The 19,893-nt window shown below is 48.2% G+C and overlaps 1 protein-coding gene across 1 annotated transcript in view; it reads left to right on the forward strand.

Annotated features, from left to right (window-relative positions):
• Positions 1-19,893, forward strand: part of INTS8 (integrator complex subunit 8) — a 724,118-nt gene that overhangs the window by 431,115 nt on the left and 273,110 nt on the right. Inside the window, exon 17 of the mRNA XM_085605229.1 lies at positions 18,402-18,523. Within this exon, the coding sequence (XP_085461355.1) occupies positions 18,402-18,523 (122 nt within the window). The remainder of the gene's footprint in view (positions 1-18,401; positions 18,524-19,893) is intronic.

A 19,893-nucleotide genomic window follows, 5' to 3' on the forward strand; every position in this document is an offset into this window, starting at 1 on the left:
ACTAGAATGACTGCATGAAATGGTTTGGTTTGAGTGCACAAGACTAATCCCAAAACAGTAACCAATAAAACTGGACTAACCACTAACCTTGGGTTCCGTAGCAGCGTGCTGCTCGGCGTAAAGCGCTTTGCTGCCTTGTCTGGGGTAGTAAGCATGGTATAAATGCAATTACAATTCACTGAAACAGCCATATCATCAGTGAAGGCAGCTAAAAGGCAAAGCTTCTGGTTGCTGCAAGGAATCCCTCTGCGAACACATAACAATGACTATCTCACTACCCCCCTCTTCCATTGCCTACTTTGGTGAGGGGAGATGAGGAACATGTCATACAGTCTGGCATGGTGGCTGAAGATTAAGAGACAGTGGACACTGAATATAGTGCATAAAGGTTGTAACTTGGGGTTGAGCTTATGTCCTTTTGCTTGAGCGTTTTTCAAATATGAAACATTTGTCGGAAGAAATATTAGAAAAATAAGTTACTTACCTCCTGCATCACTTTTTCTGGTGGATACTTTGTTTTCCTGCATATTCCAGTATCCCACCCCCCTCAAAAACATTAATTATTAGTTGTTTGCCCTTTCCTTTTTAGGTTGAGCTTGGGCAGTGTATGCTCTGCTCTGCGAGGCATGCTGTATTGAGGTAGGGACTTGAAGCTTATTTTTCTTTGGCTTGTGTCACTGTCCACTGTAAACTTTGGCTGTTCATTGGTCAATAGGCTTAGTAGTCCCTCCTTAGTACCGCCTTGTCTCATTTTGTAACCTCCCATGACGACACCCCCGTTACTCTGTAGGCTTTAATTACAGCCTCTGAGCACTATTTTCTCAAATAGCTTTGTCCTGCCTGCTTTTGCAGGCCAGACACGCTCTCTCCTAACGCTTTTATTTTTTTATTTTTATAGCACTTATTTGCAATGGAATAGGTCTCGCATTTGCAAGAGTTTAAGCTATTGGCATTGTTAATGTAATGCCTTTTATTTATCTGTTTTAAAGACAACACATAAATAAAAGGCATTTTCAATTACAATGCCAATAGCTCAAACTCGCGTAAATGCGAGACCTACTGCATTGCAAATGCTTGTTCCCTAGAACTTCTGTGGATAACAGAAAACGAAATTGAACTAATGTTGGAGAAGCAGGTGGCTCCTTTACGGATGTGCAACTACATTTCCACTGTGGCTGGAGTCTCAGCAGCTCCTAGTGACAAAATACTAGCTAATGCTACAATTCATTGTTCCAGATCCAGTCTCATGCCTGGATGAGAAATCTATGTGACCATACCATAGACATTATTACTTAGCTTTTTCTTTGCTGCCAGACCTGCCAAACACATATATAAGGCCCTGAACTCTGCCGCCAGCTACTCACTGTGTATGCCCAAGCCAGGTCCAGTTGTTGCAGAAGCAAGAGCCCTTGTGAGTGCTGTAAATATCAGCTTTCACTCAGCTCCATCAGAAAGGAACAGCAAATATCGGCTTCAAAGTAGCTAACAGCCTGTTGTCCAGTAAGAGCTTCTCGCTCTGCTGTACTCCTCGATGAATAGGGCTATGGACCACAAACACCGAAAAAAGATGGGTTTGTGATTTCCGTTACTACTGAAGGCTAAACAAATACAAACAAAATCTACCTCGGCTGAATTGCAGACGTTTATCCAAATGTTCCATCAAAAACTTTATTGGGATGAATTTGTTAGGAAAAAAACATGAATTACTTGCAGCCCCTTTTAAAACTTAACTTTGACACGCAAAACCCTTTGTCAAAAGCAAGGGAGGCTCTAACGGATTAGAGAAAATATCTGCATCCTTCTATAGAGCCAGAAGCAGTGCTTAATTTGAGCCGGTGGGGGCCACTAACACTCATTTTAGGGAACCAATTCTTATTTCTACTAAGCGCAAGAAAGGGAAAATCACAAATCAGAACGAAAGAAGGAAAAAGGGGCACAAGGGGAGAAAGCAGGAACCTGCAAGAGTGAAAAAGGAGCAGGAAGGGCCTGGTAGTAGATTAAAGCGACATGAGGTGGATTTAAAACTCCCAGCCTTGGTATTCGGAGCATTGACATTTAATTTTGCCGTCTTCAAGCTTCTGAGCAGAACTTCCGCCCCAGGAACAATTTGTTTTACAAATTAAGCACTAGGAAGAACCATATAGTTCGAGAGACAATGACCTCTATAGCTCTGGCTTGTTTTAAGCATATGTGGTGGGTCTCCTGTGACATGTCCGAATACAATAATAGAATAATCCGAGAAGCGCGCAAAAACTGGTCAGGTGGCTATGTGAAGGGCAGGAATTTAGCTTACATGTTTTAAGCCACACCCTAGTTACATAAGCCAAGCCTCTTAGAAAGATTTCCAAATTACGATTCTTTGGCCTCGCTTTTAGAGACAACCATCCTTTCTTGGCCCATATTCAACACTGCTGGTGCCCCAAAGGCACCTTTTGTTATTCCATCTGTCACTTGTAAATTATGCACTGCAATACCAATGCATACATTATTTTGGATGCATTGGTTCTTCATTTTGAAAAATAATGCACTTAAATATTTTAGTGAAAAATATGTTGATACCTAGTTTTTAGAGACTTAGGGCGGATTTATATATGGGCAGACGGCCCGTCGTTCCCTAGGGGGACGTAGTACATTAAAGAAGCACTTCCAAATGTAAAGGTGTACTATAAAAGAAACACCATCAAAGCAATATACTATTGGGACACTTTAGAGGAGGGACAGTCAAATCAACGAGCAGTAAACTGCTGCTGTTGAACAACAGATGCCAAAAGTGAAGAGAAACACCATAACTTCGAGATCTGTTCTTCCGAGGGACACTCTAGAGGAGGGATCATCAGCGACATTTTATGTGACCTGTGCTTACGTTTAGAGATGAGGCAGATGGACAAGAAGACCAGACTTCAGGAGGGGCTCATCTGAACAACAACTGCCAGCGTATAGCCCATAGAGGAAGGGTTTCAGGTGGCTTCAGCTGCCATGAACCTGTTTTTAGGATTGTTCTCACCATTGGACACTGTAGTGGTACAGTAATACGAAAGTGATCAAGAGTAAGAACACATTTTCCGTGTGACAATTTCACAAGAAAAGCACCTCCTTTGTGTCTGCTTTTAAAAACACAGATGGTACAGATGGAGCAGTGTTTAATCAGTGTAATGGGGTTACAAATAGCAGAAATCTAAAATCATTCAATGACAAATTCAGACCTATTACATGATTAAATCTTTTTCTCTTTCTAGCAATTGATTTAAAGGCAGCAAATTGTCGAAAAATACAGTGATAGCTTTTTACTTTGGAGCCAATGATCAATAATTACTATCTCACCTTTAGACACCAGCACTGGGAAGAGGAAAACATTCAACACTGCAGTGGTTAGAGTCAAATATCAAGGACAAATATGTGGTTACGTTGTCGATCCTGGATCCAGGAGAACTGTGATCTAATCTCGGCCTCCTAATGCAGTCACTTTGTCTTATTCTGTGCAAGTCCATAAACTTGTAGTGCTCTCCGCGTGCAGAAAAGATAGCACAAATACATTGGATCGAGACATTGGTAAGAGTTGCTAAGAGGTTTGTGAGTAACATGAGGAAATCTTTTTAACACAAGGTGCAATGAGCAAACAAAACACCATCCCATTGATCACACACTGCCTAAACCTTTGAACCTTGCAGTTAGAGGGAGTTGTTTACAGCTTCTTAAAATGCTGCTTCCGAATAAAACACACTCAGCTGCTCATCAACAGTTACGTCTGAACGAACAAACACATTATTCTAATTCTCAGCATCCAAAGTGTAAACGCTCAGGAGGCAAGCTTCCCCTTTCCTGCCCCACAGCATACTCTAGATTGGCTGCACTGTGGCCAGGTAGAATTGTGCAGTATTAAAAGGCCACCGAGCCCCTCACTCGCCACAACCATAGAAATCAGCCTGATGCATCCGTGCTTTCTGATGGATACTTTGAACCGTAGATTCCTCACCTTTTGAATATTGCCCAGGCAAAAGACTGGATCCAGCAACTTTTTTCAGCAGAACCTCTGTGCAGATAGGTGCCCCCATGCTGCTTCGCACTGATGCCGTTCCACTTAGGAAATGACGTGCTGAGACTGTATAGGTGCCACTCATGTGAATCCAAAGCTACCCTCGTCTCTTTGAGATACTTTTCTTCAAAAACTTTTTCTATTGGGTGTGGCTTAGCACTGCGGCAAGATGGCGGCGTTTTAACTCCGCTCCGCCGGCCGGAGCAAATATCCTGCTGATAATCCCAATACTCTGCTTAATATTCGGCGGCATCGGGATATGTACTGCCTGCCAGCGATTCTGCTCTCCCAAAGGGGATGATGGACGAAGCGTTTGAGCAAATCAAACACTCACCCCAGTCAACTGATCTGGGTTTAATCCATCATCATTCTTTAGCTCACTCCACCACCCCAGTTCAGACATGGCCATATGCAAATCAGTCTGACCCTGTGCCTCATGGGAACAGTCCAGCCCGAACTGCCAAGCCATGTCTTCCCTGGACCGGAAACAACTATCCTGGGACCGGTTTCGGGTTCATAACCCTCATCAGCCAGACTATCTTGAATTCAGTGGCAAAGTGAGCAAGGGACCCACGTCTGGGCATACCCTGCCAACTTAGGGCGAACAAAGCGATACCCATGCGAATCCGAAGCTACCTCTCGTCTCTTTGAGATACTTTTCTTCAAAATCTTTTTCTATTGGTTGTGGCTTAGCACTGCGGCAAGATGGCTGTGTTTTAACTCCGCTCCGCCGGCCGGAGCAAATATCCTGCTGATAATCCCAATGCTCTGCTTAATATTCGGCGGCATCGGGATGTGTACTGCCTGCCAGCAATTCTGCACTCAGCGGTGTGATTGGGACCCGCCAAGGCGCCTAGCGGATGAACAGTGGAGGAAGACCCATATTCCCATGGTGCGGCGTTGTCAAATGTTCTCGCTCGTGGAGGTAACTCGCTGCACTGTGTCGGGCAGGGACTGCTGGGATGGGAGCCGCTGGACGGCAACATTGATTGACTAGAGTTGGATGCCACATTGAGTTATTTGTCCTGACTGATTTACTTCTGTTACCGCTGAGTATAATGTTTATACTATGTGCTTCAACACTGGCTGGCTGATTGCAATTTTCTTATCAGTGCTCTGGCCACCTCCTTCTTTAGGCCGAGTATATCATATGGCATATGATACTTGTTACAGTTTGTTTCGCTCTTCTAGATATGTCTGTATTTAATGTTTGAGGATATCACTAGGAGTTTGGGTCCTGGTGTGGGTGGGTTGGGTGAGGGGTTTAAGGGTGGTTCGATATTTTTTTTTTTTTTTTTTTTTTTTTTTTTGAAACCGTTTATTGCAATCTCAAATATATACAGGTATGGGCCTACAACCTTCCGGCCGGCCGCTAAAGTGACGATAGCAAATGACAGACATACAATGAGGCACTTGGCTTTGCATAGACACTAAGGCAGGAGGTATCAACAGCGCGGGCCATATGGCTCAGAGCCCACAATACGGTTTCATTTTATACAACACAACAACATAAAAAACACACACCCGCAAGGCAACCCACGGTCGAAAGTGGCAGCACGTGCTCCTCAAATGGGGGACCCCAAACCATCCACTAAAAACCCCCCCGAGAGGGGAAGGGAAACAGGTCCGGGACTGGGAGAACACTGTGCTCGGGACTGAGGGAGGGAGTAAACTAGGGGGATGGAGCTGGTGAAGCGGGAGGCAACAACGGCGGCTCGCAGATACCCCCGCGGTAGGCGTTCCAGGGGCCCCATATCTTCACCCATGCCCCAGGCTTACCCCGCGCCACATACACCACCTTTTCTCGGAACATGCACCAATCCATGTGTTCTTTCCAGGCCGACACCGCCGGGGACCTCTGGGATCCCCACAGCTGTGCAACGTCCCGTTTAGCCACCATATAGCCCAGAGTCACCCATCGCGTCTGCGGAACCGAGTAATCGGTCGGTTCCCACACATTCAGCAAACATCTCCTCGCTTCAGGCAACAGCGCGACATGCGTAACCGCTCGCAGGACCTCATGCACACCACGCCAGAATCGCTCCACCCTCGGACATTCCCACAAAATGTGCAGAAAAGTCGCTGAAGCACCACACCCACGCTTACACAATCCGTCCTCGGCATAGCCCATACGCAGAAGCCTTGGCCCCGTCATGTACACCCGGTGGAGTATCTTAAGCTGGACGAAACGAAGGCGAGCCGGGATGGCCACCTCCTTCGGAGAGGCCACCGCGGAAATCCAGTCCTCGTCGTCCAACTCCAGCCCATCGGCAACCCAGGCCTCGCGGAGGCCAGTCAGTAAGCCCGAGCGATCATTTATCAATTTCTTGTAAATGAGGGAGATCGTGCTGTCCGGAACATGGCCATCTAGCACTCGATCCTCCAGGGGGGAGGACTCCGGGATGGAGGCCACGTCTGGGAAGACGGAGCCCAGTGCGTGACGGACCTGCAGGTACCGAAAGTATTCACTGCCCCGCAGCTGAAACTCCGCCTGCAGCGTCTCGAATGTTTTGAATCCTCCCCTCGTCCAGAGATCCCCCACTGTACTGATGCCTATCGTGTCCCACTGCTCAAAGCCCTTCGAGGTCCACAGAGAGCCCAACCTCTCAGACGCATACAGCGGTGACGCCCGGGTCAAACGGTCCTTCCAGCCCATAGCTGCATTAGCCGCGTGCCATACTCGCACCATGACACGCGTGGGTCCCGTCAAGCGGGAATCGGGCACGCTAGCGTAGAGCGCTCGATTGTAGTCGCCACCGGGCAGGAGCATCTTGTCCATTTCAAATGCCGGGTTTAGGGCGGGCCCATAGAGGCCATGATTAATTGCAGCTAACTGGGAGGCCCAGTAATACCGTTTAATATCCGGGAGGGCAATCCCTCCGTCGTACCACGGGAGCGTCAACTTTGCCAAGGCTATACGCGGCCTCCCGTCCCAGAACAGGCGGCGCTGTAAACCTTCCACTTCACGGAAGTAGCGCGCTGGGACCAAGTCCATAGTGTTCTGGAGAGCGTACAGGAAGCGCGGCAGTGACATCATCTTGAACAACGCCGCCCGGCCGAGCGGCGAAAGCGGCAAGCGCCTCCAGCGCGCGACATCCTCCTTCAAGCGCTGGAGGGGGGGAAGCAAATTTCGCTCGTAGCGGGCCACCGGGTCCAGCGTGATGTAGACACCCAAGTATCGAAATCCCTCCGAGGCAATCTGGATCGGACAGCCCCGCGGGAGGACAGGAGCCTCCCCGGAGAGCACATAGACACAGGATTTGGCCCAGTTGATGACAAGGCCAGAATTGCGGCCAAAAGAGTGCAGAACATCGACCAGGACAATCAGTGATTTGCGCGGGGAGGCTAAGTACAAAAGGATGTCGTCTGCATAGAGAGACACGCGGTCCTCATACTCGGGGGTCCAACGGAGACCTCGGATAGAAGGGTGCCACCGCAGCCACTCTGCCAGGGGTTCCAAGGCCAGTGCGAACAGGAGCGGCGACAGGGGGCAACCCTGTCGCGTGCCCCGTCCCAGCACGAATGGGGCCGAGACTCGACCATTCACCACCACTTGCGCAAGTGGGTCCGAGTACAACAATTTGACCCAGCTGATGAATCCCGGCCCAAAGCCAAATTTCGCCAGCATCGCCCAGATGTACGGCCACTCGAGTGTGTCAAACGCCATAGTGGCGTCCAAAGACGCCAAGATGGCCGGCTCCCGCACGAGCGGAACACGCGCCAGCACGCCGTGCAGGCGTCGCAGATTAAGAGCCGTATTGCGATGGGGAATAAAGCCGGACTGGTCTTGGTGGACCAGGTCGCCCACCACGCCGACCAGCCGGTTGGCGAGCACCTTGGCGAGGATTTTAGGCTCCGCATTCAAGAGCGAGATAGGCCGATAGGATGTGACCCGGTCTCGAGGTCTCCCCTCCTTGTGGATGACCACGATGGTAGCCAGACGCTGGTCCGGCGGGAGGGAGCCCCGCGAGTGGGCCGCAAGGAACATTGCGCGGAAGTGGGGTGCCAGTACATCCGGTCGCAGCTTGTATAACTCGATAGGAATGCCGTTTGGGCCCATGGCCTTGCCAGAAGCGACCGAGCGGATGGCGAGGGCGATTTCGTCCGAGGTGGGGGCGGCATCCAGCAACTCCCTGTCCTCCACAGAAAGGGAGGGGAGCGCGATGTCACGCAGCAGGGCATGGGAATCCTCCTCCGAGCAGGGAGAAACCGGGGAATATACCTCGCGGAAATAATCCGCGAAGCAAGAAACCATGCCTTCCGGCTCAATAACACGCACGCCATCCGTCCTCTCAATCAACGGGACCACACGACTCGCTCTCTCCTTCTTATCCAACCACGCAATCAACTTGCCCGCCTTATCACCCACATCATACAATCGCCCCTGTTGCTCTCTGCTGAGGCCCCTGGCCGCCTCCGTGACGAGGGCCCTATAGGCCGCCTGCTTAAGGTGCAGAACGTGGAGCGCAGCGTCAGTCACCCCGCTCCCCAAATCACCCTCCAATTCAGTAATTTCGGCCTCCACCCGGGTCACCTCCTCCTGTGCGCGCCTCCGGGCATGGGAAATAAAGGAGAGGGCCTCCCCTCTCAGCACTGTCTTGAAAGCCTCCCACAGGGAGATAGCCGACAGGACTGACCCCACATTCTCCTCAAAATACCGTTGCAAGGATTTAATCAAGTCAGCGCGAATAGTGGGGTCGCGCAGGTACCAAGCATTGATTGGAGCTACCCTGCCCTCCCCCCTCGGGAAGACATCAAAGTGCAACAGGAGTGGGGAGTGATCTGAAATGCCCCTCGCCAGATGGCGCACCTCCCCCACTCTCCCGGCATAGGCCGCAGGGACAAGGATATGATCAAGCCGCGAAAGGCTACCATGGGCACCCGAATGGAAAGTGTACTGCAGCTGAGTGGGATGCTTTAAACGCCAGCAGTCCACCAATCCCAGTGTGTCCAAAAGGCCCGACAGCCACGCCTGTGCCCGGGGGAGGTCCCTAGGGGGATAACGATCCATAGTCCCAGAAACCACCGCGTTGAAGTCCCCCCCAACCACCAGAAGCCCCCCCGGAAGGTCAAGAAGGAGGCGTCCCAGGTCCGCAAAGGTGGTGGACTGTAACCCCGGTGGGACGTACACTGAGACAAAGACGACTACTTTGCCCTCCATTCTCCCCACCAAAACAGTGTAGCGTCCCCTCTCATCATGGCGCACCTCGTCTATTTCTAGCGGGAGCGAGGTCTTGACCATAATGCCCACCCCTCGTGAGCCTGATGTAAAGCCCGAGTGGGCCACCAAACGATAACCACGTCGATTCATGGCACAAAAGGAGTTACCAATAAGGTGTGTCTCCTGCAGAAAGACCACATCAGGCGAAATCCGTTTCAGATACTGCAGGACCACACCCCGCTTAATCCTATCCCCCAGCCCGTTAACGTTCCAGGACAACAAAGTCAGGTCCCTATCCCCCATCACATACAGAAGCCATCATTTGTCCCCCCGAGAGCAGCTCAAAAACACCAGTACAATAAAGGGTTTGCCTTGCGGTAGAAACGAACCACACCCCACCCCAACCCACCCATCCCAACAGAACTCCCCCCACCCTGCACCCCTGCATGAGCCCAAACAGCCCCCCCAAAGTGCAGTGTGCCTGTCGCCCCATAGAAAGAAAACTAACTAGTCCCCCAGAGGAGGAGGGAGATCCCCCAAGAGACCCCACACGACCTCCACAGGAGGGGAACTTACCCTAACAGTCAATGGTGACAATAATACAGTCCGGAGCAAGGCCTACCATTAGTCCCTTAGTGCTGATCCGGCGGGCCCTCCCCACCAACCGCTCCCCCCCCCGCTCCCCCGGCCCCGATCTCCGGGCAAAGTGTCCAGCCAGTCCCCGGCCGCCTCGGGACGATCAAAAAAGTGCGTGCGGCCATCTACCTCCACCCTCAGCTTAGCTGGAAAAAGCATCGAATATTTGAGATTCAGGTCCCGTAGGCGACGTTTGACACCCAGAAAGCTCAGTCTCTGCTTTTGGACCGCCGGGGTAAAGTCAGGATAGAAATTAATATCCATGTTGTCAAGTCTGACTGGCCCTTGGAGCCTAGAAGTCTGCAGGATAGCGTCTCTGTCCCTAAAATTGAAGATCCGGGCGATGAGAGGCCTCGGAGGGGCGCCGATCTTAGGCCTACCCCCGGGGACCCTATGGGCCCGTTCCACTGCAAAGAATTTGCGCAGCCCCCGAGGCTGTAGATGGGTGAGGACCAGGTCCTCCACGAACAGGTCCGCTGCCTCCGCCTCTCGTCCCTCCGGCACCCCGATGATGCGGACGTTGTTTCTCCGGGCCCGACCCTCGGAATCCTCCAGTCGACGATTCATCAGGGCGCTCGCCTGGCCAAGCCTGCGCACCTCCTGTTGGAGGGCCGCCACGTCAGTTGTGAGGCCCGAGGTAGAGTGGGCCAAAGAATCGACCCGGTCATTTGTTTTAGACAGATCGGCTCTCACGAGGCCCACGTCCACGAGGACCGAGTCGATCTTCTGCGCCAGAGTGTCAAAGCGCTGGTCCACCGAGGCCTTCATCTCGGCGATGGCGCCCATGACGTCCCGGAGGGTCAGGTCCGTGGGCAGAGCAGGAGCATCAGTCGGGCCCGTGGGGGACCTACGCAGCGCCTCTGGAGATCCCTTCTGGAGGGTGTAGCGGTCCATGTTATTGGATTGATGGGCCGTGCCACGACGGGTCGACTTCACCTTGGCCCGGTCGCCATCTTGTTTTGTGGCCATGGTCGCAATCCCCAAATCGAGCCAATCTCCTTAGAAAGGGGGCAGGCAATCCCGTTCAGGGGCTCCGGGGGGGGGGCGACCACCGCTCCCCAGGACGGATCGCAGCCGGCGGGCCGGCAGGGCAGCCCAACGAGGCCACAGCACCGCACACCGCTCCGCAACCCCACCTCGCCTGGCAGCAAGGAGGGCGCAAAAGCGAAAGCGAAAGTGCGGGGCACGCGAGTCGCCCAGCCTTGCCCGCCGCTGTTGTTCGCTTTGTCGCCGGATCGCCCCACTACTCCAGTACGGGGGGCCGGTGTGGAGAAGGCCGCAAACCTCAATCGGTGCTCCCGCCGGTGTCCGAAGTCCGATTGAAAAACGGAAAACGGGCGTCACCTCAGCTCGGGTTCACAAATTCAGTCCCCTCATTCAGGACAGGATTCGGTCAGGATTTATGCAGGAGGTCGCGGAGGTCCTCGGGAGCCTCGCACCTACGCGGCCATCTTGGTTGCGCGCTAGGCTCCTCCCCGGTGGTTCGATATTTAACATCAAACTCATACTACATTTCAGCATGAGATTGGCAGTCTCTTTACATTATCCTAATAGTTCTGTCTTTCTCAAGTTTTATGGTATACACACACACTATTATGGTGAGCTTCCCAAAAGATTTGTCACTTGGAATGTCCGAGGTCTCAATAATCCTTGAAAATGCAGACAGTTTCTTGCTTATCTCAACCGCCATGAGGTGATTATAATATTTTAGCAGGAGACTCATTTACTGCCTGGAAGGGAGTCACGGTTACTTGCAGCGTGGGGCCCCCACCAGTACTTTGCCTTTATTCCCCCTATTCTAGAGGAGTTGCCATAATTATTTGAAAGAAAGTACCCTTTCTGCATCTCACGATCATTGTTGACCTTGACGGTTGATATCTGTTGGTGAAGGGCCTAATTGGTTGCACATATGTCACATTCATGAATACCGGACAGCCCTGATTTTTCTCAGTCCGTCCTTAATTATTGCTTGGCAGTCGACCCACATTCAATTATTTGGGGTGGAGACCACAATCTTGTTCTGTGTATTGAATTAGATTGCTGAGATCGCCACGAGCGATGCCTCACCAAGACTCGTACAGCCTTTCTTGCCGCTATGGCGTAGTTTGACATAAACGACCTTTGGCGATCACTTCATGGCATGACTCGAGAATACATATTCCACTCCTCTGTTCATGACCCTCTTCACCGCTTGACTTTTGGGCGGGATCGCAAGATGTTTTGGGATGGACAAAGGACATTCAGCATCTACCCAGAACCTTGTCCGACCACTCTCCGGTCATAAAACAAATAGCTCTGCCAAATAGATGGACACGCAGGCCACTGTTGTGCCTCCAATCCAAAAATGTACTAGATACAGTATTTAAGGAAGAGATTTGAACTGCCATTGAAGATTATATCACACTAAATAAGGGTTCAGTAAACTGGGTTGTCACCTTTTGGGCAGCCCTTAAGGTTTTCATTCGGGGGAATGTATGGCTAAAGGGCATGGTATCCTTAAATCTGTAAGAGGTAGACTTGCTAAGTTGGAACAAGACATTAACATGCTGGATATCCATAATGAGGATACTAAGGACAGTAGCCTATTAGATCCCATGTGCTCTCTCCTACTTGAGTTTCAAGAAGAAGCTGATAGAGAGGTGAAGTTTCTGAGCAAACACACCCAGGCTAGTAGGTATGGGGAGGGTGATAGACCGGGGCACACTCTTGCTATGTTGCTCAAACCCGAATAGGCCGCTAATCATGTTTATAGCCTGCACACATCTCATGGGCAAACTGTGTATGATCCAGTGGATTTATTGCAGTAATGTGTTACCTTCTACCAACATTTGTACACATCACAATCGCTGGTGGATCCCATAAACATGTCAGCTTATTGAAATAGACTGACCTTGGTGTGGTTAGAACAGGTGGAACTGGATCTTCTCTGTCAACCCCCGGCGGAAGCAGAGATCAAATATGTTGTTAAACAACTGAACAACAGGAAGGCGCCGGTAAGTGACACCCTCCCCGTTGAATTCTATAAGATATTTGCTTATGCGCTGCCACTCACACTGTTGGCTGTCAATGAAGAGGCGTTTCAGACGGGGTCAGCTTCCTTTGACAATGCGGGAGTCCATTATAATCATACTCCTTGTGCCAGATAAGCCTCCGCCTAAATGTGAGTTGTATAGTTCCCTCTCCCTTATCAATGTCAGTAGCAGAATGTTTGCCAAACTGTTGACAAACAAACTACTCCCATTGATGTCAAGACTGATTCGTCCTGACCAGTCCGGCTTCATTCCTGGCCGGTGCACAGTTGATAACCTTTGCTCTCTTTTTACCCCTACACACCAGCTAAACCCGGATATACCAACTGTCACTGTGTTTTAGGATGACGCTAAACCATTTGATACTGTTGAGTGGTCATTTCTACTCACTAAACTGTCCGGATTGAGTGGTTCAGATTCAGTATACTACTGCCTTGGGTAGGTTGCACCTAAATGATGGGCTATCTGAGCTGTTTATGATTGGTCGAAATGCGAGGCAGGGATGCCTCCTGTCGCCCCTTCTTTTTGCCGTAACCGTTGAGCCCATAGTTTGTGTTCTGCATGAGTTTCATTGTCATCGGGAGGGTGAATATTGGATTCCACTATAAACTATTATCCATGTATGCCAATGATGCCATGATGGTTAAAAATGTTAATTTGACTCCTTTTATTGAGGAAATAGTGGAATTTGGCTGCTGGTCCGGCCTTCAGATTAATTGGGTTAAATCTGCCCTGGTCCCCCTAACAAAAGCTATTATTAGATTGGACATACCATACCCTTTGCTATGACAGACTGTGCCCGTTAGATATCAGGGTATTTTCTACCATACAGATATCCCCGCTGTGATCCTGAAATATTTTGGACACTATATGAAAACCCTGCAGTCCCAAGTCGACCATTGGAGCACCCTGCCACTTTCTCTGGTGGGTAGAGTGCCTCTGATGAAAATGATTGTCTTGGCTAAGCTGCTTTATCTGTTACATAATATTCCCATTCCTTTAAACAAGGTCTTTTTTGCTCAACTATGTTCCCTTATGATCAAGCTGGCATGGGCAGGCCGATAGCCAAAGATAGGGTGGCACACATTACAGCTACTGTATCATAGGTGGGATTTGCGGCCCCACGCTTTGAGGTGGTATTATATGGTGACACAGGTGCAATCCATCAACCACTGGTTTAACAATAGCAGACAGTCCTCCCATGTTTTTATTGCGTTTGCCCTACCCCTCTTCCTGCTGCCTCGTATATGCTGTCCTGAGACCGGCTTGGGAAATTCACCCCGCCCGTTTTACTGTTTAGGCTTGGAACAGGTTGTTCTCTTTATGTAATGTATCAGTGCCATACTCACCGCAAATACCCCTCGAATATTATCACATGCTGTTGCTCGACCGTAACTGTCTCTTGAAAGGAAAAATCTTAAAACATTAGGCGATTTATTCACAGCACATAAGTTTAAAACGTACCGAGAATACTTGAGCGAGTCCCCCGCCACCTTGATGGATGTTCTTACCTACAGTAAACTCTCTCAGGAAGTTTGCTGCCTCTTTACTGTGTTCCCAAAGGAGCCTCCGGTGTGGCCAGTTTTGGCAATATTGCTTTATAACCCACTCTCCTTCAAACTTATCACACAATTATATGCTGCGGTGATGGAGTGCATGCTTATAGAGGCCCACAGTGCTCACACTGCATGGGAGGGCGACTTGGGACGTTGCATTTCAGATGACCAATGGTAATTCTGTTGTCAACAAATGAAGTAGGTGTCCCCCTAACGGTAGATATCGGCTAATTCATTATACATTTTTATTGAGAGCATGATGATACCAAGTGTAAGAAATGTAGGGGGCAGATTTCCTCCACCTGGCATGGTCCTGCATGGCCGTGCCCATTTTTGCAATCAGATAGTTGCAGCGATACTAGACATGACAGCCAACGCTTTCCAACTAGTTCCTATGATGGGTCTGTTGGGTTATGTATAAGGAGGTACCTAAAAAGTTTAGTAAATTCACTGCCACTGGTCTGCTAGTGGATGAGCGTAGAGTAGCCAGGATGTAGCAGGTATGCTCTGAAATTTCACGATTGGCTCACAGATATGTCTTTGTGTGAGGACTGGTCGGGGACATATACCGCAAACTTACCGCGGCTGCTCGTCCCCATGACTTTTGGGACCTTCTGCATTCCTATTTGTTGAAGTTAAATCCCGATTAATGACTACACCCTGTTACTGCATTAATGTTTATTACAAGATATATCTGACTGCTTAATATGTTTAAACATACTTGACTGTATATGGTCACCATATGAAATGTTGCGATATTTGGGCATTGTGGAAACCCCTTCTGTATCTGTATTACTCTTCTGTAATTTTAATGTGATCTGTATGTACTGTATGACTGTTGTTGCCATATTACCTTTTTCAGTGATCATGCCATGTATCGTCTTGCCAAACTGCGTACTATGTAAGTAATGCATTTTAAAATTTACGAATAAATAAATAGATTAGGAAAAAAACGTTTTCTGCGTGCAGGGAAAACTTCACTTCCCAAAAGACTGGTTTTAAGCCTGTCGTGAACAAATGTCAATGATCGATCCTCATCAGGTATGCCTGTGGTACCTGGGGTCAATCCACAACTCGAAAGCCTGCAGTGACTGTACGTCGATGATCCCAAAGGAATTATTAGATCATTAGGTAAAACTCAGTCGCCAAGCACTGGAAAACCCCACAACGAGACTGGTCCAAGTTGAAGGGTCAGTTACTGTCCTGTTCCTGGTCCAGAAGTTGTATGAGACTTTTCCGAGGTCTGTCCTCGTCAAGCTCCAAGTACTCGGGGGAGTCGAAGAAAAAACATAAAAAATCCAAGCGGGACTTTCCACCACTCACTTCACCTGAGATGGCACAAGAGTGTTGAAATGCCTCTCCACTTCGCTTCTGAAGTCGATCGACCTTGCAGCCCATTCCTGTTCCGCTAGGCCATGCTTCAACTCATCGGATCCTTACCGACTCTCTCTGGCACTCCTAAGAGTCTCAAAGAAACAAAAGGCCCTCCACCTTGGATACTGCCAACAGGTTCACCCTTGGCACCAGGTGGACACTTCTAATCCAACCTCAGTCCTCCCCTGGCTCCTGTACCGCCTCCGATTCCCGGAGCCTCGATGCCAATGCCAACTCCATCACTGCCCGAGGATGAAGTGCCCATTGTGATCTCCGAGTCGGTGCCCATACGACCTCAACTGAGACAGTGTTCTAGTTCAGTTGAAGCGCTTCTCCCCCAAAACCACCCAGTTACACCCTCCCACCCCAGCTTGACTTGCCTCCCTGATAAGGAAGGACATATTATTTGGTATAAATTTAGACAACAATTATTACCGCAAACTGATTTGGTATGATGACCTCCAAGCCAGTGGCCTTGATACTACCCCAGAGTTAGGACTTCTGTCACCCCCAGGTCCTGCCATGAAAGAGTGTACATCTTACACAATGGTCATGCGTAGGGTAGCTGAAGTTCTTGACCTCTTAGGGCCCCTCCTTATAGGTCAAAACCAATGTGTTGACAGAAGTGCTCCTACTAGGACAAACATCAACACAGCCTCTCCTCCCCTTCAGTATGAGGCACTTACAGATACTGTGTTAGGGGCCTGGGCCAGACCTTGCACTGGCCCCTCAGTCATTCGCCAAATTGTGACTCACCCCTGTCCAGCCCTGGGTGACCCCACGTTTTTGTTTCTGCACCTCTCCCCTGAACGCTTGGTGGTGCAGACAAACCTGAATACCTTTCTGACTACTTTCCCCAATATGGAGTCCAAACGCTTTGAAACCTTTGGGAACAGAGTATTTTCTTCCACCAACTTCGCCCTCAGGTCTGTGAATGCTAGTTGCCTATCTGGCTAATATTTTCAGTCTCTTAGGGATATGCTGGTGGAAGTCCTTTCCGGTGTCTAAGAAGATCTCCGACCTGTCCTATTACCTGGCTATTACCCGCCTTCGTGGTGAGAGGCGGGTAATAGCCAGGCAATGGACCTACCTTGATGAATGTGTGACTACAGGGGGCCGCTCCCCCTCCCTCCCTTGTTCAACCTATATGTTCAATGGAACTCGGTTATACAGAGAGTGTGAGTTTGAAAAACCCTACCTTGGAGGGGAAGAGACCCAGAAAATCCACAATTAGGATCAGAGGGTGTTGCGTTTTGTTATCCTGAAGGCCAGAGCGACCCAACATTGTGGGCACAGTTGAATCATGTTGACACCTTTGCAGTAAGGAGAGGTGAAGTGATCCTAATCTTCTCCTATCACCACCGTCCTTCACGTTTTTAAACCTGGCCGGGTGGCCCAGGAATAAAATTAGAATTAGGGACACATCCGAGCTAGTTTTAACTGTCACAAACTGCACTTCTCTTTGGTGATCCCGCAACTTTATGTTTGTATCATATTCCCATCCTATTTGCTCCACCCCAGGCATTAGTCTGTGCAAGGGTGTCAGTTAGCAAGCCCGATGATGAAGCATGTCACAAATTTATGAGTGAGGGCTGATTTTACTCACAGAGCATGTGCCACCACCGGAAAACACATTCCTACCTCCTTTTTCTGTGTTATAGATTGTGACTGGGGAGGTCAGGGTAGGAATGTAACCTCTCCCCCTTCTTTATGTGTGTTGGAAAATTAGTTAAAGGACACATCCAAATTTGATCCAAAAATAACCATGAAGCTGTATGGAGAACCTTCTACATCCTAGATGTTAAAAAGGCTTAAAACTAGCCAAACTAGTCAATCGTTTTAATACAACTTCTGAACTATTAGTAATCTATGATGAAAGGCCACAAAGTAACCAAATCAGCAGTAGTCGGGTGTCTTGAGGACAACATATAATATGCCAATGAAAAAGGAAATAAAAAAGCTGCCTAAAGTAAAAGCAATTACTCAGAATCTGACCATAATCATGGATTGGGGTTGAGTTAAGATGCCAGCAGGTGCAAAGAAATTTGGATACAAATCTTTACTGATCTTAGTAAATAATCCAAAGAAATTGTGCTCGTTATAGTCTTTTCAGTCTGACATGGGAAATATTAAAAACACATATGTGTCTATATACACATTTTAGTATTTGGAGAACAGCATGTTCAGGTAAGTAACAGATGGTTTCCAGTCTGGTTTTGGGTATCTTAAAAATAGTTTACAGAAGGTTTACCAGTCATTGAATTACTTTTAGGGACCATAGTAGATCTTTGCTGGGAAACCTTATATGTTCTCAAATATATCTGCCAACCATATCCCTCTCAGTACCCTCTAGGTATAGGCACAAATATAAACATGAAGGTATTGGGAGATATTGGTGGTTGGTCACTGTGGGATGCACATTCACTCCTTTATCCCTTGCAGATTATTGCTTCTGTACTGTTTATGAGATGTTCTGCGCCACTAGGTTGTGGCTGGGATATCCCAGGAGTCTGTATGATGGGAGGCTAAGGAACCTCTGCTGCGCGTAGCTCAGTAGATATTAAAAAGTGTCATCATTACTTTAGTAACGGCTTACATTTTTGTTCTTTTAGATATTCCACTTCGACAAGTCATATCGGAAGAATGTGTTGCATTTTTGTTGAACTGGCGGGAGAATGATTACTTAACCCTTCATGTTCCAGTGTCTCTGGTCCAGAATAATCCTTACGTGAAGGTAGTTTGTTATTGTGATTTGGTTTTCCTGTAAAGTATTTAAATGCAGCTACCAATAATAATGTATGCTTTGGTTTAGAGCAGTGATACTCAAAGTACGGCCCGGGGGCCGCATGCGGTCCACCTGACCTTTACGTGTGACCCCCTGGGCAACAGCAGCACTGGGCTGCTGTTTACTGAACTCAGTGCTAACATTACAAAACGTTAAATAAACAGCAAGTGTTTATATAAAGGTTATTTGCAGTTGAAGAAAGGAAGTAACTAGGGTGTACAGTACCCCTTAACTTTAGGAACACCTTCATTTTTTATGTCAGCAAACGTGTAGAACTTAGTAAATCAGATTAGAGCAGTGCATTCAGAAGTGGGTTTAAAAAACAAATATGATAGTTTTCAAACATGACTTTTGAAACGTTCACGCTCCCCCCACCATGACAACAATGACATTACTGATTAAATCCAAACACAGGAGAAGGTTTTGTGCAGCACAAATCCAGAAGTCATGTATTTCAAGGTCCTCTTAAATGTAAGTATTATTGGAAATATTTTCCCACTTTTTAATGCCTATTGAATTTTGTAAAATTCCTCCTCATTCCGCTAGTACAAGAAATAATGTTTTGCAATAGAATGAGTTAATATGAATGTATAATGTGACAATGGGTTAGATACTATTTTAAAGTTTGAATTTGTCAGTGGTTGGTTCTTTCAAAGTATTGTGGGGTAATGTTTTACTGCCCTTTTCAGCTATGACTTGGAGTGAGTGGGGATAGTAGCACATTAAGCATTAATTACTATTACTGCTTTCTTCAAGACATCCCTGAAAAGAGTCTTCTTTAAGGAAGCTCTGAGCCACCTTCCAAACACCACCAGGAACACTCCATCTCATTGGATGGAATAGGCTTCAGGACCAATGCATGAGATTGTACAAAGCCTGTCATGGCCTTGCACTAACTGGTACACAAAGCTTAGGTAACTGCTGACTCACTGGCCGTAAAGGTCAACCCTCCACACTGCTCAGTGTATGGTTCAGTTTCTCTCGAAGGTGAAATACTAGCACACTGTACATTTGGACTGTCACCCTCTTTTATTTCTGCCTTAGGATAATTTTATTCTGAACCACTTTTGCTATTTTCATAGTATTAGCTTTTCGGTGTAGGTTATGGCAAAACCTGGTTGTACGAACAGAGAGGAACCTCCTTGATTCCTACTCAAGCTGCACAGCCACGTCCGTTACTGAATGAATCCAATAAATCGAATTTATATTAATACTCTAAAATATATCCACATTTTACTCCATTACTCTTCACCTTTTTCCACTTTACTTCAATTTGTTTTACTCGTTCCCACACTTATTCAAGAATTTTCACTAAAACA

The sequence above is a fragment of the Triturus cristatus genome, chromosome 5_1 (genome assembly GCF_964204655.1).
Source record: "Triturus cristatus chromosome 5_1, aTriCri1.1, whole genome shotgun sequence".
Taxonomy (NCBI): domain Eukaryota; kingdom Metazoa; phylum Chordata; class Amphibia; order Caudata; family Salamandridae; genus Triturus; species Triturus cristatus.